Raw genomic sequence first — 22,670 nt, 5'->3', positions numbered from 1 at the left:
TGAAACTATATTCTCAGAAATATCTTGGTGCACTGTAGAGTTAATTGGCTGACTAAAGCATACGTGTCAACCCTAATTGAATTTAGGGAACGCTTGCGTCCAGTTCCTGAATTATTCGGGTCAAAACCCTCGAGAGTTGTTCAAAAATTCATTAGGATGGCAGTGTTTTATTCAAATAGGCCTATTGATTTTTACAACGGATTTCCTAAGGTATAATCCTTACCATAGGGCCTCTGAAATGTTAATTTAACCGCTTTTTCGTGTAGTTGTTACACCAATTTCATTGTTTTTATAAGAATTTTCTGTCGTATCGATCTTAAACTACTTTTGTTAGGATTATTGATATGCGTAGGAATGTAGATAATATTTTAAGGAAGGTGTTACATATGAATGTGGATGGTTATAAGGGCAGAGGAAGGCCGAAAAAGAGATGGATGGACTGTGTGAAAGATGATATGGTAAGAAAGGAAGTAAATAACGAGATGACTGCGAACAGAGATGAATGGAAGAGAAAAACATATTACCCCGACCACAAATAAATGGGATAAGGAAGAAGCAGATGATGATCGACAGACGTTTCAGTATCAGATTTTTTTTATTGCTCACCTTTGAGGTCTGATTCAGATTGAATAGTATACCATTAGACCTTCATACCCAACTTTCTACTCTTCATTTATGCGCCAATAAGAACTGTAGCGAGGGTGTGAGAGGATTTTTAGTAATGGGTACTAGTGATCTTATTCCTAGCAATATACCGACCAATTGACATCACATCGACTTCCACGTGGTCTTCGCTTAAAATAATTCTGATTTCATCATAATAGACTAGCTAGTACTTGACTTTATCCTCATTCTGTTATCTTCTACTAGTGCACCGCTAGCGAATATAATAATACTAATCATAATCTTTATTTCTCTCATATAAAAAACTATTGCTGTTTATAATAAAAATTAGAAGTAATAATCGAGACAAAACGGTCTATAACTCAGAGGGAGCAGTGAGTCCAACGTCTCTGCTATTCTGTTATGGCCTTTATAAGTAGACTAGCTTTTGCCCGTGGCTTCGTTCGCGTTAATTTATCCCCTTAAGGGTGGAATTTATGCATGCAAAATCTCAGCCCAATTGGTTTAAAATAGACATAGTTTCATATAAACTTTCATCCCCTATTTTATCTCTTTGGGGGTAGAATTAATCAAAATCCTTTCTTAGCGGTGATGCCTACATCATAACATCTACCTGCATGCCAAATTTCAGCCCGATCCGTCCAGTGGTTTGGGCTGTGCGTTGATAGATCACTATGTCAGTCACCTTTGAGTTATGTATATATATTTAGATAGATCAATATAATAAAAACCAAAAACGACTATAAGTTCTAAACTTAAGTGTTACAAGTTCTCAACTGTCCTTTACTAACAAAGTAAACATAAAAATTTGAAAATTACTTAACAAAATGAGACCGTTACCTATGTTGTTTTTTAACTACTTTCACTAGCCATATTATTACCCTCTCAAAATTAACTTCAACTTTACTACACATTTGGTTATATACGTGATTAGATAGTCAGTTTGTTTTTAACAGGAAATTATGTCATGGCATATCAATATGACCCAGCGACCTTGGTGGTTTAGCGGTTTTAGCACACGGTCTTACTTCCCTTAGTCGCGTAGTCTTGAATGTTTATATTTTTTACACATGATGATTAAATATTGCATCCGCTCGGACTAATGATATCGTATTAGTGGAGGATGATGATAATAATAGTCCGAAAATCCTGGAAGTAATTGAAAATGACCAAACACCTGTGACATAAATTAAAAGGCTCAATATAAGTATACACACAGACACACACACGCACTGCACTTACTTGGTTTCGGCCCCTAAGTAAAGTATGCGCTACAAAGCACAAAAAACCAGCAAAAGCCGTGAAAATAAGGCATACAAATAATAATCAGGACAATTTGTATACTGCCATCTAGTCTCGACCTAAACAGAACTCGTGTTATATGTGTATATAGCATAGACATTATACACAGAAAACATCCAGACCGATACACACAATCATACTTATGAATATAAATATTTGTACCGTGCAAGGAATCGAACCCGCGACCATCGCGAAGTAAGGCCCTAAACCTCTAGACCACCGAAGTCATTAAGTTTACTCACGAATACAAACGTTTATAATCGAACTCGTGATCATTGCGAAGTTATGCGTTGTGCTAAATCCTTCGATGATCGAAATATTTCAGTTTAAGACTATATTACTATATACTATGTGAATATTAAATTCTATTTCTTCAATTCCAGGATACACCGCATAATGATAGCGCAGCGATGACGCCAGGTCTGAAGATGGAGTCGAAGGGCACCCAAATTCATCTGCCTCTGATGGGACGGGGCTCACGAGGCGAAATTAATGATAAAGTCTTATTCTCCCAGATGAAGTCGCCACCTTATTCTGAACAACTTAACAATGGACAGTTGACAGGGTCAGTTCTTCTTTATTACATAATTATTTATAAAAAAATCTTAGCGGCAAGTAGTAGTACTAATTATAATAATAATATCCCTGGAAAATTCACACAACGCCATCTAGTTCCAAACTAAGTAGAGCTTATGTTATGGGTATTAGACAACTAATATAAATAATTAGACCCTTTTTTGTATATAGATAAGTATACATATAAAACACCCAGACCGATACAGACAATCATACTCATGAATACAAATGTTTGTACCGTACGTGGAATCAAATCCGTGACTTTCAGAAGTAAAGCGTAGCAACCGCTAGACCATCGAGGCCTTAAATTATGGTTAAGATTGTTTTCTTAATAGGTAAAAAATTAAAAATGTGCTAAAATTCATATAATGAGAAAGAAATTTGCGTGTTGCTCTTTCAAATAATTGTTGCAACTTTATATTTTTAAGTTAAAATATGTGAATACAACTGCTAAATAGCACTAATTCATTATAAATTCTTGGTCACTCTATTCTACCAAATTTGAATTTAAAAATGAATCTATATTATTGTGAACAATATTTAAAAAGAATACGAGCTGAGTTTTTTATCAGTTCTTCTCATATCGAAATCACTCCGAACTGATGGTAGATTTGACATTTATAAGAGTCTGTAATAGACCTACATAAATAAACATATTTTAATTCGATTTGATTTGAGAGAGTTATAATTCTCTATAATTATATTATAACGGACTAGTTTATAATCATAGTTTTTTTACATTCTTATTTTAAATGGCATACCAAAAATTTTTTTTAATGCACTGCCTACTTTTATCTCTATTTGCCCAATGGTTGACTGGGAGAAAATACCTCATGGTGTTAAGTCCGCCATATATTTGTGTATTTCTACATTAAAGATTTATTAATAAAAATAAATAATCTCCACAACTAAAAAATATGATCACTCTATCTAAATATATATAACTCAAAGGTGACTGACAAAGTGATCTATTAAAGCACAGCCTAAACCACTGGACGGATCGGGCTGAAATTTGCCATGCAGGTAGATGTTATGACGTAGGCATTCGCTAAGAAAGGATTTTGATTAATTCTACCCCCAAAGGGATAAAATAGGGGATGAAAGTTTGTATGAAACTTTGTCAATTTTAAACCGATCGGGCTAAAACTTTGCATGCATAAAGCTACTATGATATAGGCATTCCCTAAGAAAGTATTTTGATAAATTCCACCCCTAAGGGGATAAATTAACGCGAGCGAAGCCGCGGGCAAAAGCTAGTAACTTATAATGTTATATTGGCATTCATAACGGATATTGTTTTCAGAGCCACTGTCAAACAGTCTCCTATTGTATTAGATTAGCACGGATACATAATATTCCATACATCAGATATTTTATAACGTCGACTGTATAAATTTCATTTTCACGGCTGAACTCTCATTCTGAAACATGTTTTTCACAATGAAAACTGTTTATTACATAATAAACACTCGGTGTTACAGTTATGCTTTTGAATAATTTAAAGTTTTGTTTAAAAACTATTGTACTATAAATGTCTGCATACAGAGGATTTGTCGAATAGTCTCATTTTACTTAAACCTTGAATTTTCAATGAGTGTAAACCATTAATCAGTATAAAAATAATAACCCAGGAACTGTACTGGGTCCTGCTTAACTTGGGACTTGATGATTCTGTCAGAACTAGCACACAACGCCATCTAATCCCAATTTTTTTGTATAAATACCTACACATATACATAGAAAATACCCACATTAATACAAATAGTCATACACTCATGTCATTCACTACAGTCAGGAATACAAATGTTTATAACATGGGAGGAATCGAACCAGTGACCATTAGATGTAAAGCGACGTGCTAAATCGCTAGATCACCGAGACCGTATTAATCAGAATCAGCAAAAACGTCGCATAATGGTCTACTATTTTGTGCCATACGAGTAGCTGCGTTCATTGACATCTCTAGATTTTACATATGGTATAAGTAGGTAAGACTAGATACTAAAATAAGACTTAAGTCCTAAGACAGCGCCTTGGACTACTGTCTTTTAGACTAAGACTTCATCTGAACTGTCGAGAACTTAGCTAATCCATTATTACGACTCAAAGGTAGACGGTATGTTTTATATCAATTTTCAGCAGTTTTCTTTGTAAACTGTATCAGATATACAGTGAGATACAGCAGTGAAGATACAGGTCTTTTTTTACTGATTACTAGCTACGCACCCTGGTTTCACACGGGAGTTCATGTATTATACATATAAACCTTCCTCTTGAATCGCTCTATCTATTAAAATAAACCGCTTCAAAATCGATGCCTAATTTTAAAGATTTAAGCATACATAGGGACGGACAGATAGCGACAGCGACTTTGTTTTATACTATGTAATGATAATGGACTAGTACATGCACTTGCGCTAACAGTTTATACTGGCGATGCCCTGTGGAGGATGATAAGATGAACATGATCTCAGTTAGCCCATTGTGACAAATTCACTAGAAATTCCTAATGGTCTATGGGGAACGGTGTTGATGTCAAGCTGAGTTGGTACATTGCGAACAATGGGGTCATCAGTTCACATTAACAATCACGATATCCCTGAAATTGTAGCTTACGTGGGCGTAACATTTTAGACAACACATGAGAAATATCACAGTTATGTCCAATCACATCTCATTCTCTGAAATTATAGGTTACGTACTCTGTGGCATATGATATATTTTATTCATACATATTTATATCTTTATATATATAAAATTGGAGTGTATATTTGTAATATTGAAATAACTGTTTTTCTTACATGCATATGAATATAAATACGGTACATACACCAAAATAACAATTTTTAAAATTTTGTCTGCCTGTTTGTTCCGGGTAATTTCTGAAATGGCTGAACTGATTTCGACGGGATTTTTATTGGCAGGTAGCTGATGCAATAAGGAGTAACTTAGGCTACTTTTATTTTAGAAAAATAAAGTTAAATTCTACGCGGACAAAATCGCGGGAACTGCTAGTTACATATAAAAAGTACATAGAAACCGTGTGTGTACTTGTATATATTTCATTTCGTTATACGACTATATGGAAATGAATGCCCTTGAGCCAATTAACATGGCGTGTCGCGTGAAACAACTGTGATATTTTTGGGTAAATAATCCATTTGCTGTTACTATATATACGAAATGGAAGTATTGTGACATTTATATTTTTAATACATATGGATTTTTTTTTCAAGCCAATTCACACAGCGTCATCTAGACCCAAGTTAAACTAGCTGAAGCTTGTGTTATGGGTACTAGATAACTGATACAAATATATAGATATTTTTTTGTTCGTAAATACATACACGTTATACATAGAAAACACCCAGACCGATATAAACAATCATACTCGTGAATACAAATGTTTGCACCATGTGAAGAATCGAACCCGCGACCACCGGAAGTAAAGCGGTGTATTAAACCGCTAGACCACTGAGATCGTCGATATATGTATCTATATATCATTTCGTTATACGATTTTGCTGTTACTATATACACCAACTGGAAGTACTATGATATTTATATTTTTATATACCATACTACCTGTGCCCACGGTTTCACCCTCATGAAATTTATAGTCTATATGTTATTCTGATGCATGAGCTATATTATTGCAAAGTTTCATTAAAATCTAATGAGTAGTTTTTGCATGTAAGAGTAACAAACATCCATCCATACTCACTTCCGCGTTTATAATATTAATAGCATGGAATTACGATAAGAAAATTGAACAGCTTCTGTATTTTGTCAATATAATAATTATTGTTATAGTGTTTAAGTACCTAGTTAACATTGTTGAATATGCTACAATTTGGTCAATCAACTCAACCTCGCGTTGATTGATACTAATTAAGAAGCGTAATATAACGGTCTATGAGTTTAATAATTTCTATAAAAAAAAAATCTATCATCAGCTGAATCTAGTTGTCAGCCAAATTTATATCTATTTATTTGTAAATAGCTGTTCCTGCGACTTCGTCCGCGTGGAATTTAACTTTATTTTTCTAAAATAAAAGTAGCCTAAGTTACTAGTTATTACATCAGCTACGTGCCAAAAACAGTCCCATCCAGCCATTTTAGAGATTAGCCGGAACAAACAGACAGACAGACAGATAAAAATTGTAAAAAATGTTATTTTGGTGTATGTGCCGTATTTATATTGATGTGTATGTAGTAAAAACGGTTATTTCGATATTGCAAACAGACACTCCAATTTTATTTATAAGTATAGATTGACTTTAGTATTCGGAATACAGAATAATGAAGACCTAATATTATTTAAAGATGGCTGTAGGTTTACTTACATTGAGTTTTATTTCAAGGCCTTTAAAGTTAGAAATGAACTGTCAACAATACTACTCTTGTCATTGACACTGCTACTTGTACTACCTAAAATAGAAAATGATTAATATATATATATATATATATATATATATGAATGGCTTCAGGTTCTTTGTACCCTTAAAGTAAAGTACAGCCTATACATACATATATACCTTGCTCTTTTTATTAGATTGATAGCTTATCCATTAAAACAACAGTACATAAAATATTACTTCTTCAGTTTATTAATAACTAGTTACTCGCCCCGGCTTCGCACGGGTGTATTATGTATATAAACCTTCTTCTAGAATCACTCTATCTGTTAAAAAAACCGCTTCAAAATCCGTTGCGTCTTTTTAAAGATTTAAGCATACACAGGGACGGACAGACAGCGACAGCGACTTTATTTTTTACTATGATTAGTATATAATTATATAATTTCTAATTCTTTATTATTACGTTTTTTTCCTTCAGACAATACGCGATAAATAAGAAAATTATTTATAAAATACTTTCACTGCGGATGCATGTGAGCAAATAGCTTCTAAAGTTGTGCCAAATTTCAACATCGCTAGCAAATTGTTACTGAAATAAAGACCGTGACCTATAGACATACAGGCCGAAGTTTTTACAGGATGTCAATAGTAGCAACTGATTTTATAGACAGTTTCTATATGTAATTTTTGTAATTGGTATGGCAAGCAGACTGACCACACACCTGGTAAGCGGTAACCTATATACATGAACAGCACTACGGTTATCACGTTATCATGTGACAACCGATTCAAAATCTTTAGATTACGTATAATAAATTCATAATATCGGTATTAGGTACGTGTATATAAATTCATCAAATACACAAGCAGAGCTGGACAGGAAATTATTGAAAAATGCTTTCATTCAAATATTCAATACGATTCTAGAGTTCTAGACTAGAGCCTAGAATGGCAATGCATGAGTGGTATTATGCCTCTTATTTCATTTCTCGTATAATTTCATTGCCTAATCTGCACCGTACAATCAAAACATAGCTTTAAAAATAAAAATCAATTGAGTTTCTTGCCAGTTCTTCTCAATTGGATCTATATACTGAACTGGACGGTAGGGAAAAAAAAATAAAATTATAATATAAAAAAGTTGACGTTCATAAGTGGCTAATATGTCCTACATGAATCAATCCTTTTTGAATTTGAAAACAAACTGCTGACGGCTGAAATATGTGAGACAAAGGTACCTACGCATACGACGCTGATATAAATCTACCTCTATAACGTTTGTTATCAAAATCATAATTAATTCTTGCACCGCAAGACCGATCGTCGTGGAGATCTTTGAGGGAGGCCTTTGTTCACCAGTGGACGTCTTCCGGACTGAAATGATGATGATGAATTAATCCTATACGTACATATATACCTTGTTGATAGCTTATCCATTAAAACAACAGTACATAAAATATTACTTCTTCAGTTTATTAATAACTAGTTAGCTTCGCTGTAGTAAAAATAGACTTTTCTTTGAAGCACTAACTGGAAAGTAATTGGAATAATAATTGGAAAGTAATAAACTATGTATACACCATAACAAGACGAGGAAAAATGTTAGGACACTTGATACGGCCCGATGATTTCATGAAAATTATTATTGAGGGGAAAATAGAAGGAAAGAGAGGGAGGGGAAGACCAAGGAATAGCTACATCAAACAAATTGAGGACAAAATGGGAGTCGTGTCGTATCAAGAATTAAAGAGCATGATGGAAGATCACGGAAAGTGGCAATAGCTCCACCGACAAGAGCGTAGCTCTTAAATTATGAATGAATGAATGAACTCCATAACAAGAACTACATTATATCCACACAGGCATCGAATTCTGGGCAGTTTCGTAACGCAACACGTCAGTTGGCTGCGTTCCAACGAGTTGTAACTCTAAATATCGGATAACTATAATACAGTTCCAGCCATTTTGGCTTTTTCTATGATGGATATTGTACCTTTCGTTTCATTACAAAATTTAAGTTTGTAATCTTCGCTTACATCTTAGTTTGTGGGTTTAATAAAAGAACTACACTCTGTATAACTTTATCAAATTAAAAAATCATTTATGCATGTGGGACATTTTAGCCGCTTATGAACGTCGAATTATTTATATTGTAACCCTTTACCTTATTTAAAACGCCGCCTTAATTTCGATCTTTACGGGTTCGGTTCCAAAAATATATTCATAAGTATGATTTTGTATATATATAAGTATATAAGATTTTGTAACAATTATCTAACACCCATAACACAATTTCTGTTTAGATCGGGACTCAATATCGATGTGCGTATTGTTCTGGAGTATTATTAAGTAGGGAGTAATAAGTTCTAATATAACTGCTAAAATTACAGTTAGATGAAAATAACGGTTAATATTAGCAGTTAAGTTGGCGAAACGTTATTAGTATACTTACCAAATTAAACGAGAATTGGTGATCAGTGGCCATCATTTGCAACAATGGTTTGACTATAACTGTACCGCTAACAAGATTCAACCTAATTTTAACTGATTATTTGCTAATTTAATTAAAACTGCTCATATTTCGGAGTAGCGAATGGATTTTAGCACAATTGAAGGTAACACCATTTTATATACTGTTGTTCAGTTTACCCGTGATCATGGCGGTTGAAACACTGCCGAAATATCGGGAACTCAGTAAATAAATTTAAAACGTGGTAAGATCCCGTGATTTTTACTTATTATACGTATAAACACCATTGTAATGTTTCAAATTATGTACTCTACGTCTATACTAATAAAGCTGATAGGTTTGTTTATACAAATACTCTTATCTATGAAACTACGATACTCCATTAGAAAGAAATATATACAGTTTTTTACATATTAAAGTTTTAGACAATTTTCATTTCACGCTACTTTTTAGAAGTGGAGAAAAATGAAACAAATCATATGAAATGTTAATTGAATACAAACAACACGTGCGGCCGATTTGATAAATACCATTCAATGGGGCGGAGATCGTGGGCGGACGCCATTTCTTTTTAATTAGATTGCGAGTGAAACCGCAGTGCGGGCCTTCTATACAACCTATAGAATAGGCCTCTTTATTAATGTATTTTTACTTAAAACAACAGTTATTTAAAAGAGCATTTCTTGGGATGAGTCGGCGTTCCGAATGAGCGCTAGTTAAAAAAAAGACTGTTCAAAAGTGCTTAAATTTAAATTTATTTAAATAAATGATCTGTTATATTCTATTCTGTATATATAACAAAACGTATATTATATTTATTAGAGCAAATTAATGGCGTATCTGGGTAAGATGGGTGAAATGTAGTTTGATAATAAACTCACACTATATCTTCCACTATAATAAATATACTATATATATATCTTTATATATAAAAAACACGTGTCACGTTGTTTGTCCACGATGGATCCCTAAACTGAATCGATTACAAATTTGATTTGCACATTGTGTGCAATTTGATACAACTTGAAAGATAGGATAGCTTTACATCTCAATTAATATATAGTCAATAGTCGCAATATTATTTTATTCAAGAACCTTAGCCACAGCAACGCGTGGTCGTGTCTGCTAGTATATAATATAATATATATTATAACCTACATGTTATCATCATATACTGGTACACACCAATATAGTCCACCGATCCATTACAGTCCCAGTTCAGGAATTTATCTACATAATTGACAATATTGATAAAACGATAAATATCAGTCACTAGATATTTACTCCACGTTAATAAAAGGAAATTGAAGTGTCTTGTAAAATCGCTAGTAGCAAGTGTATATAATCTGTTGTATTGACGTCTTATCTCATGATAATCTTCATAATATTAATGACACCTGATGATTAATGTTAATTGTTTGTATTCATATGAAACAGTTCTAGACGATTGTATCTATGACTTATCTTAAAGGCATCTCTATATAAGCAATATTCTACAATATATATATAATATTAGCAGTGCCCGCGATTTCACTCGCGTTAAATTTCAATAAAAAATGTAGCCTTAAACAATAAATATAACACTAAAATGTTTTCTCCCTTCTAACCTCTATTTTTTCTTTCTCTCTGATTTTAATTTATGTAACAAAACAACGTTTGCGGGTTCAGCATATAATATGTATGTATTATATATTATTAATGACAATGGAATGGTGCATCTGTCTGCGCTAACGCTTTACGCTAGCGGGGCACCAGGAGTATGAAATTTTGCACACTTATATAGTGAAGTATCGTATAGTAGTTTATATAGTGAAGGAGAATACTAATATATTTTTTTAATTATATCAATTATTATAATTTTTTATTATTAAATTATGCATAAAAATCAATGCATTATGCATATTAAATCAATTAAAAAAGATTACACACATTACCATGTATTTGACCCACACATGCTTATGCATATGATATTACCATGTATTTGACCCACACATGCATATGGATGTGTGGATCAAATACATGGTAGTATCAATTACACAAAGAGTATATATATACTGGTTCAAAGATTTTTTTGTTTTTTTTTATTATGGTAGAATTTTGACCACTGGGCGACCAGTACTAATAAAATTGTCGTTTATTTTTTCAGAACTTCACAAATGAATTTGTGCAACGGCGGCGCTGGCGCTCCCGGACTTACTGGTCTGGTACCAAAGATCCCCAACGGATATGGCGAGCAGAAGAAACCTATGGCCGCCCTCACACATTTACCAAAGCGGCCACCAGTCGATATCGAGTTCTCTGAACTTTCGTATTCTGTCAGCGAAGGCAGAAAGAGAGGATATAAGGCTTTGCTGAAGTGCATCAATGGGACCTTCAGGTCGAGCGAACTGACCGCCATTATGGGGCCATCTGGAGCGGGAAAGAGCACCCTCATGAACATCTTAGCTGGATACAAGTAAGTTTTTATTTATAAATATTCTAATATCATTATATTACTCCGATCGCCTTCGAATCTTCGATCGATCGATTACTTGAATCCTCATCCACCCCTCCGATCGATCCCCCATCAATTCAAACGGGGATCGAAATTACGACTGCCTGAGCCGAGGTCCGAACCCCTGACTCCTGCCCTGCCCTCAGACTAAAGTCGTATCCGTCAGGCAGGAGTTGACCTTCAGCCGCTTCATAAGTCCTTCCACTGGTTTGGACTGCACTCGCCCCTAACGTCCGGTGAAGTTGTAAAGGCCAGCTGCGGCCAATAGGATTAAAGTAGTCCGAAAAAAAAAGTGAAGCCAAAACGTGCACCCCTTTTTACGAAAACTGCGCTGACAAAGAAGTATGAAATTTTGCACACTTATAGTTTACATAGATGAGTGCAGTGTGTTAATATTTTTCTTTAATTTTCCATAAAAAAACATTACACACTTTACCGCATATGTAACATACGGAAGCATGGAAGAACCTTTGTAATTTTCAAAATTGTAATTTAAATTAATTGTGGTCGTATTAGACTATGATTTAGCTCTTTAGTTACAAGAAAATATTTATTTAACAAATTTATTACCGCACGGGCTGAATGTCTCTATGTACTTACTCAGCCGTGCTATGATTGTGTGTTACTATTTTGTGAAAGTAAGTCTGTCTAGATTTTACTTTCACATTTCTGCTACGTATCCTAATTTTTAGGGTTCTCAAGTGTAAACATAAAATAGATTTGAAACTATTATAAATAATATAAGTATATTGACTTTTAGTTAACTCATGTTAGGGAAAGGTAATTGTTAGTAATGTCAACTTCTTTGCTAATGTCAGGTTAACCACCATGCCATACCATCTAGAAACCTTCACGGATTCTAGAGGAAACGGCATGGCGGTGGTATGGCGGCCTGTGAAATTACCAGATTTCTGCGCTTCTGGGAGGACCTTGGTCGGCTTCTTTAGTAGTCTCGGCTCTACACGCACAACTGTCCAGATGAGATGCTAAATGCGGGGAATAGAGTCCATATTTCATTTACTTTTTCCTGGAAACTATAATGTTAAATTCGTAGTAAATTTGCTAGGATGCTCTAACAGATCTGACCTCATACTCATCTTAGCGTTTCCACGCGTGTCACACCAGCGTATACCGTTAGCGTAGGCGGGTGCACCATTCCATTATAAAAGAATTCATATGTCCGCGTGTTATAGTGATCTTCACCAAATAAAGAAAAAATATTCAATAATCTAACTTTACTTAGACTGACAATATATCCATACAAACTTTTATCTCCCCTTTACAACCTTTTTTTCGCATTAAACATAACCAATGTCCTTTCTCAGGGTCTACAGTATCTGTGTATCAAATTTCATTGCAATCTTTTCTGCCTGTTTTGGCGTGAAAGCGAGACAGACAGACAGAGCTACTTTCGCATTTATAATATTAGTAAGAAATATGAATCATATACTACAAGATCCATGCTTAATATTACAAAAAAAAAAATTAACGATATAGAAAATGTCTGTAAAACTATCATCCGTGGGACTCATGTTTATGTTATTAAAAATTAGAATCCTTTCATCAAAGCGCTGCTGTATTATATTGTCTAACTTACCTAACTACCGCTTATGTAAATAAAGAATGAGATATTGCACACGTGGAGTTTCGTGAATATCTTATTAGTTTTTTTGTTCGTGCAACTAGTTTTTTCTTATCCAAACTCGTTTATACTTCCTAAGAAAACATCGCCGTTGGCATCTCGAGCGTTTGTATGTTTGCCAAAAATACCAGAATGTTTTCAATTACGTTCAAACATATCTAATACAATTTATATATTTTTATAACCTCTTTACTTTCTCTGTTCGCAGAACATCAAACGTCACCGGTTCCATACTAATAAACGGGAAAGAAAGAAACTTGAGACGATTCAGAAAACTCTCTTGCTACATCATGCAAGACGACTGTTTGCTACCACATCTAACTGTCAAGGAAGCCATGAATGTTTCAGCCAATCTGAAGCTCGGAAAGGACATAACGATCACTGCTAAAAAGATAGTTATAGACGAAATTTTGGATATGTTAGGACTCGCAGATGCGAGTGATACGAGAACAATAAACCTGTCTGGTGGTCAGAAGAAACGATTGTCGATAGCTCTAGAGTTAGTTAACAACCCTCCAGTAATGTTTTTCGACGAGCCTACATCAGGATTGGACAGTTCTTCATGTTTTCAATGTATATCGCTGTTGAAATCATTGGCGAGGGGCGGTAGAACAATAATATGTACCATCCATCAACCGTCCGCTAGGCTATTCGAGATGTTTGACTTTTTGTACACCCTGACAGAAGGGCAATGTATATATCAGGGACAAGTCAGTGGATTGGTCCCGTTTTTATCATCAATGGGTCTTCATTGTCCAAGTTACCATAATCCAGCGGATTACGGTGAGTGGCTTCTTTTGTTTTTGTTTTCTATATTTTATATCACGTTGTGTTGAGATTAGAGCACGGTACGTAGTTTTTTTTTGTACTACGATAGTGCTTAACTATACGGTATCTGATGGTAAATGGTTACTGTAGCCTATGGATGCCGGAAACATCAGGGGTGTCACGTGCACACTATCGACCCTTAAGTTACCAAAGCAAACTATGTTAAAGTCGCCAAGCACCTTGGCGTTTTAGGACGAGATATGACAGTAGAATATAATAGAATAGAAAATAATTTATACAAATAAACTTACATTGAAGCACTTTTGAATAGTCATCGCATTTTTTTCAATCTACCGCTCATTCGGATAGCTGTCTTATCACTAGAAGAATGAGCAAGAGACTTGCGTATTGCTCTTTTAAATAATTTTATTTCTACTTTACATTTTCTTTTGCGTTTACCATCAGATGGACCGTATGCTTGTTTGCCACCAAACTACCAACTAGCACTAGGTCAACAAAAGTGTAATGACAGGATAAGACGCATGGCATCTTTGTCCTTGGAATATTTCAATGGTAATACAGCTCATCTGATAACGTGATGTGTTAGATCCTGTTCGTAACTGCTTACGAACAGGTTGAACCGTTAGTTTGTTTGCTATTCCAATTATATAAAAAAAGTTATAAATACAGCGTTTGTATAGGCTCTTACATATTTTCCCCCCAGTGACCAAGAAAACTGATATGAGTCACAAACTTGCAACTCACAACTAACGAACATTGTAAAACACTTTGTTTCTTTGTTCGATGATTAATTTCATCTCGAATTATATGTCGCTAATTAGTCATGAGATCCGTATTAGTGAAGTTCTTTTTATTTGTCTGACAGTATTTGTTTAACAAATGTACTAATGTATATTCAACTAAATACTTGTTATTTTTTTATTATTAATTTGCAGAAATCTATTAAAACAGTTCTTACAATTTGTTTTTGTTACAATTATAGTGTATAACTAATGTATAATATTTTATAATATAATATCTCTTATTCTGTCGTCATACTCAGACTGAATTTTCAGAGAAATTTTAATGCTAAAAATAATTGTATAATAATAATATATATAGTAGAGTTCTATATATCCTATATCCCATATTAATGTATCTATACATATATATATATATGTATAGATACATTTATATGGAGATAAAATGAGATTGTCAGGGACTTATTTAACACAATCGTCTTGCAATCGTTTCCAACTTTAAACTATTACAAATACTAACTGACTCGCGTAACTTCGTCTGCATCACACTTCTTTAGATTTATCATTATATTTCGCCCAATTTACATACTATCTTTTTAAATTATAGTCCATGTGTCTTTCTGATGTATAAGCTATATTAATGTAAATTTCATCGAATCCGTTCCGTAGTTTTTACGTGTAAGAATAACAAACATCCATCCATCCATACTCACAAACTTTCGCGTTTAAAATATCATTAAGATTTAATTTGCGATGGAAGCAGATTCCAATTTTATATCAGTTGAAGCATTTTGCCTGAAGTTAATTTTCTATTAAGTAATAGTAAAAAAAATCTCTTTTGCGGACTAGAGACTTGAGAAAATCATTATTTAGACGATCTCGGCAAGCTAGTGGTTAAGCAAACTGCTTTATTTAAGATCGTCGCGGTTTAGATCCCCGTATATACATTTATGAGTATATCAGATTGTTCTGTGTATATACAAAAAAGACTCTTCGTAATCTAATAGCCATAAAGCTCTATGAGTGTGTATAGCGCCGTGTGTTTCCAGGTTTATTTACTTATTTATTCTTTACGTTATCGGTTTTCGACCTGTTGCATTGCAATACATATTTTCATGCGTCAACTACATTGACGTAATTATAAAAAAACAAGGTAAACGTACAGAAGTAGTTTATCTCTATGCAGACAATTAAAGTTGCGTAAACGGAGAGATAATTATATATACATATCGCTATTGTTCCTTACATTATTACAAAGGTAGCATTTAGAATTCTCGATGCGATGCGATGCGGTAGGTTGCGATGCGGAGCGGTAAGATGCGGTGCCTTATTTCTTTAGTAGAATATAATAATATAATGTCTCAGGACAATTCAATTAATAGAAGCTGTGTGTGTGTGTATAGCGCCGTGTGTGTCCAGGTTTATTTACTTATTTATTCTTTACGTTATCGGTTTTCGACATGTTGCGTTGCAATAAATATTTTCATGCTTCAACTACATTGACGTAATTACAAAAAACAAGGTAAACGTATAGAAGTAGTTTATCTCTCTGCAGACAATTAAAGTTGCTTAAACGGCAAGATAATTATACATACATATCGCTATTGTACCTTATATTATTCTAAAGGCGCTACCTTTCAAGAACTCTCGATGCGATGGGATGCGGTAGATTGCGATGCGGTGCGTTATTTCTCTAATAGAATATAATAATATAATAGGTATCTCAGGACAATTCACATCGCCATCTAGTCCTATATCATCTTGTTTATGTTTTAAGTTTCTTGGTCGTTCTTCTTGTAATGAATCTGCATTCGGAATGAGTGGTAGAATAAAAATTGTGTTGTGAGTACACGCAAGATTTTTGTTCGTGTTTCTTGTGATGAGTCTGCCTCCCGAATAAGTGGTAGCATAAAATAAAGGTTATTTCTATTCATAAGAATATTTACAGAAGAAAAACCCGGCATGTCCTAAATTGTCCTAAACAAATGGCGGGCTTATTCCTAAAAGCAATCTCTTACATATGTAATTTCTGTTCCAGTAATGGAGGTTGCAACTGGAGAACATGGCGATTGGGTGCACAAGCTGGTGATGGCTGTGAACAAGGGAAATTGTGGTCGAGCGCAGACCTCCACATCCTCATCGTCATCATCAGTGCCACAGAACCTCAACTACAACAACCAGCCCAGCAAGAACAATGCTCAGAAAGCGGAAGCGCTCGAAATTGTGATAGGTCAGTCCATTTATTTATTTAACACAGAGGTACTGAAGTGGCAGTGGGCTGGGCATATCCTGGGTGGCAGAGTCAGCGATGGTAGATAGGACAGAAAAGTTATGGAGTGGAGACTGCGTATGGGTCGACGTAGTGTCTGGTGCACACCTACATGATGGACCGATGACATCAAGAAGGTGACCAGGAGTGGTAAACATTCATATGGTGGAGGGCATTTTGGGTCGGGGCTGTACTTCATATGTATTCATATTATAGTTGCTATCACCAATATTTCCTATATTTTATTTTCTCTTATTTTTTACATTTACAATACTTTAAAAAACTAATTAACAAGACAACATTATTATTATAATAAGTAATAACAAAAAGAATTACATCATTTACATAGTATAGTCGATTATAAAAATCACAGATAAAAATTAATGACACATGCACGCAGAATGTACATATTAATTATAAATCAGATTTTTTATCACTTTCATGTGAGTAATTAAAACGGTAAAATGTAACAAAACCGAATTTTCTGAAACTCACTGAACTAGTCGGAGAATTCAGTATTGTACACGGCGATAAAGAAAACAGTTTTCAGTAAGACTATTTTAAATACTCCTTAATGTATTCTATATATCTGGTAGGCACTAAATATTCTCCTGCTATCTATGACGTAATATCTATCTATCTAAAACATCTGTCTATGACGTATAAAATAACAAAGTACGCTTATCAATCCACACAAATAACCTCTAAACAAAAGATAACTATCACTTGAATTATAATGAACTGTTTCTTTTACAGATAAACCAACCTGTACTGTGATAGACCTGTCCGAGACGGCAACTAACCCAGAGAAACCAAACCCGATACCAAACTCAACAAACCTAGCGCCTGTAACTTGCACAACATCGTTATTAGACTCCAGCGAGAGTTTCACGAAGAAGCCAATCAAAACTGGTTTCCCCACATCGGGGTGGAAGCAATTCTGGATCTTATTGAAACGGACTTTTAGGAGTATACTCCGGGATCAGATGCTGACGCATTTGAGGCTGTGCTCACACACAATAGTGGGGTTGCTGATAGGGTTTTTGTACTACGATATCGGTTCAGACGCCGCTAAGGTGATGAGTAATGCTGGCTGCATATTCTTCACTGTGATGTTCACCATGTTTACAGCTATGATGCCTACAATACTTACATGTAAGTAAATTGAAATAATTGTAATAAATATCCTTGAACAATTCACACAACCCCATCTAGTCCCAAGCTAAGCAGAGCTTGCGTTACGGGTACTACAACTGATATAAATACTTAATTATTTATTTTATTTGTAAATACATATACAATATACACAGAAAACACCCTGACCAATACAAACAATCATATTCATGAATACAAATGTTTGAATCGAGCGAGGATACGAACCCCCGACCATCAGAATTGAGGCGGTATGCATGAGTATCAAATCAGTAAAATTTGGTTCATACTGGGGGAATTAACTCTGGAAGAAATTAATAATTTAACTTAACTCTTTGAGCAAACCCTTTCTTATTTTTCGGACTACTCTAATGCTGTTGACCAGGCTTTTATAGCTTCACTGGACGATAGGAGGCGAGTGCAGATGGCACCCCAAACCAAAGGAAGGACTTATAGAACGGCTGGAGGCCAACTCCCGACTGACGGATATGACTTTAGTCTGAGGGCACCGCTATGGTTTCGAACCTTGGCTCAGGTCGTCATAATTTCAACCCTCGTTTGATTTGGACGGGGGATTGATTAGAGTGGAGTAAACGCTGAACTCTTTAATAATGCATCTGTAATAATTTATTTATTTTCTATTACAGTCCCGACGGAAATGAGCGTATTTGTGAGAGAACATCTCAACTATTGGTACTCTCTGAAGTCATTCTACTTTGCGAAAACAATGGCAGATCTTCCGTTTCAGGTAATTATACATTATAATTAAAATAGCAGTTATTGTGACATTGGGAAACTATTACGATGTTTCCTTATACTTTATATAACGATATGCTACTATGTAACGAATCGATCTAATTTAAAAACTCTGTAGTTTTTTGTTATTCTATATGGCAACAATTTATTTTGCTGGTTCAATTTCATTTTCTTGAAGTGACCACATTTAAAATTGTATAAATGGGAGGGCACTATATATGTCTCTCTCTCTCTACTGCGCCGCCAGAGAAAGTTGTATTTTGTCGTGCTGACATATGAACTAAATCGTCCTATTTACCAGCAGTTTTCAGTTTCAAAGCCGTTGTATGATGTTTCCAAATTATATTTTTTGTTTTATACTTATCTCTAGATGATAAAACAAAATACAAGACGCTAAAGTACATACCTGTAGTTATTATTAGAGCTGCTTATTGAATCTAATTATTAAAATTATAGACTATGTATATATATTATCTGCACTATGATTGCTATGGTACAAATAATGGTAAAATATATATTCATATATTTTTAATATCTGAATATATATTTATATATTCATATATTTTACCAATATTTGTACCATGCGTGGAATAGAACCCGCGACTATTGGAAATAAAGTGGTGTGCTCAACCGCTAGACCACCTAACCCGTCATATGTGTGTAATAAGGTGGAATTTTACAGGTTTTAGCATTTAAGTTGTATAGTAAATAAGATATTTACTATAAATAAAAATACTGTGGGTAATGCTGAATAAATATCTTTATTTTATAGAAAAACTTTAAATCTATAGCACTGACAATATTATCTGATTACATTAATATTGAGTGCGTAGCGACTTCTATGTTGATTATCGCATGCCTCTTACTTGTTATACTGTAATTATTTATATAAAAAAATCATCTATTAAAAAGAGCAACACACAAGTTTCTTGCTCATTCTTCTTGTGATGAATCTGCATTCCGAATGAGTGGTAGAATCAAAATATGACTATTCAAAAGTGCTTGTAATGAGTTTATTTGAATAAATATTATTTCTATTTCTATTTCTATTATTAAAAAATAAAATTGAGTCCAAACGCAAATATTGATTTAAGAAAAAACTAGAGTATTACAATCGTCTCATTCATTTAGTTCTAGTTACTTTTTGATATAAAATCTTTTACCAGTCTCACTATGGTGACATCTAGGAGAGTTATTCTGATCTCTAAAAGAGTTGTAATATGATATTCTGTTATTTCCAGATCGTCTTCAGTGGGGTCTATGTCATAATAGTGTACTTCATGACCGGCCAGCCGATGCAAACGGATCGAGTGCTCATGTTTGTGACCATAAATATACTCACGGCACTAGTAGCGCAATCCTTGGGTCTCCTCATTGGCGCGGCAATGAAAATCGAAACGGGGGTCTATCTCGGACCGGTCACCACCATACCTGTGGTCCTGTTCTCCGGGTTCTTCGTCAACTTCAACGCTATACCCAGCTATTTGCAATGGCTGACGTACTTAAGCTACGTGCGATACGGCTTCGAAGGTGCCATGTTGGCGGTCTACGGCTTTGATAGAGAGAAACTCCATTGCTCCGAACCATACTGCCACTTCAGGGTTCCCGAGAAGTTCCTCAAGGAAATGACAATGGATAATGCCAATTTTTGGATCGACGCCGGCGCTTTATGTGCATTCTTCGTTTTTATTCGTGTAATCTCATATTTAGTGTTAAGGTTCAAATTAAAGATGATGCAGTAGAGCTAGACGCACAATGGACGCTTCAATGTAACGGCGATATATTTTCTATTTATCACGGATTCTGATAGTGGAGTTATAGATAGGTGCTCTGACCAGGGTTATGATGTAGGTATATTGGTATATGGCCATTTATGTGATAGTGTCCATTCCTTTGGATTAATATTAATGTAAACTGTCCCAATGAGTTCTAGATATTTATAAATATGAGTGACGTAATAGGAATGAAATTAAAGGACCTACTTTAATTTAATAGCAATGAAGTTGTAATGAAAAAATATGATTACTTATCAACGAATATAATGAAATCGTAGAGTTGCTTTTTTAATGACCTAATACTTATAATGAATTTGCTGGTACCTGCGATTTCGCCCAGGTGGAAAGTAGTTTTTTTTTTTAATTTAATTAAATTAAAATTTATATAATAAAGGTAGCCTAAGTTATGTCCTATAATATGAGCTATGTTCCAGAGGAAGTCTCATAAAAATCGATCCAGCCGTTTCAGAGATTAGCTAGAATGAACAGATAAACTAGAGTGTATAAAAAAGTAAGTACCGTAGAGATACTTTCATATGCATTTAATAAAAAGCTGCTAATTTGAAAGTACAAACAGACAGTTCTATTTTATTTACTTGTATAGATTAATGCAATGAGTACATTCAAGAACATTCTTGAAAATGTTCAGGAATAACCGTTTCGAATTTACATGAATAATTTACACTGCGCACAACGTTTGTACTGTATATTACTATATTTATAAATAAATACTGTGGAACATGACATTGTCATGGTGTAATTACTTCCTTTTAATGATAAAAAGCGTTGTTTCCTAACGCTAATGGCCGTATAATCACTTACCATCAGGTACGCCGCAAGCTATTTTGTCTCCTATGCTATAAAAACACATTGGTCACAATTAATATTGATTCACTGTTCATTATACGAACTGGACAATGGATAGAAACAAATGAAGTTTGTATATTAAAGTTGATATTTTGAAGTTATCTTTTTTGTATAGTAACGAATTCATATCTCTGGTCAGATTGCGAGATAGTTTTCGAAATATAGCTTTTTAGGTCGCCGGTGGACTTTTAAATATATGTTTATACGTACCCTTAGGGATAGTGTAAGGTTTTATAGGAGATCGGGCCCATGACTTAATATAAGTTCCTTATATATATTAATAATTTAATGATATTAGTTTCATTTAAACTCACGACGTAGTACTATTCGTCTACTCAATACTTGGACATTACCTTATAGAATTTAATTAGATATTCTTCGAGTACCTTTCATTATGCTAAAGATTTTGGTAAATCTCTATATTTATCTTAATTACCAGTATTTATTAATGATTAATAAACGACTGTGATTTTTATAATAACATTTGTATTATTTTATTTTTGTTTTGTTATCCTCTAGTGTTGTGACCTGGTTTTCTTGCTATTCCGAATTTAAAAATGGTTTGTTTAAAAGTTGAAGTGGTCTAAATATATCATAATAATTTAGAATTTTCATTTAAATATAATTAATATTTAATATTTTCATTAATGACTTATGGATATAATTATATTCTTGTACGTCTATTTGTTAGTTCTTTAAGTTTTTTCATAATACATATGATGATAATTGATAAAAATTGTGATGCAAAAAAGGGTGAATTAAAAGGTATATTTTTCTTTAATACAAAAATCACTGATGAAATGACGTACACGTTTCTTATAGAAAAAGTTTAGCCAGCAATACCATGGAGTCC

The 22,670-nt window shown here is 34.1% G+C and overlaps 1 protein-coding gene across 1 annotated transcript in view; it reads left to right on the top strand.

The window, feature by feature from the left end:
- Nucleotides 1-22,298, top strand: part of LOC131841348 (ATP-binding cassette sub-family G member 1) — a 58,113-nt gene extending 35,815 nt beyond the window's left edge. The window contains exons 2-8 of the mRNA XM_059189668.1: nucleotides 2,310-2,491; nucleotides 11,480-11,788; nucleotides 13,678-14,252; nucleotides 17,037-17,228; nucleotides 18,024-18,422; nucleotides 19,067-19,167; nucleotides 20,417-22,298. Coding sequence (XP_059045651.1) covers nucleotides 2,337-2,491; nucleotides 11,480-11,788; nucleotides 13,678-14,252; nucleotides 17,037-17,228; nucleotides 18,024-18,422; nucleotides 19,067-19,167; nucleotides 20,417-20,917 — 2,232 coding nt within the window. The 5' untranslated portion in view covers nucleotides 2,310-2,336 and the 3' untranslated portion in view covers nucleotides 20,918-22,298. The remainder of the gene's footprint in view (nucleotides 1-2,309; nucleotides 2,492-11,479; nucleotides 11,789-13,677; nucleotides 14,253-17,036; nucleotides 17,229-18,023; nucleotides 18,423-19,066; nucleotides 19,168-20,416) is intronic.
- Nucleotides 22,299-22,670: the final 372 nt, after the last annotated feature.

The sequence above is a fragment of the Achroia grisella genome, unplaced genomic scaffold, assembly GCF_030625045.1.
Source record: "Achroia grisella isolate CSIRO2021 unplaced genomic scaffold, CSIRO_AGI_Agris_v1 utg1589, whole genome shotgun sequence".
NCBI lineage: Eukaryota > Metazoa > Arthropoda > Insecta > Lepidoptera > Pyralidae > Achroia > Achroia grisella.
This window is presented reverse-complemented; position numbering and strand designations above follow the sequence as displayed.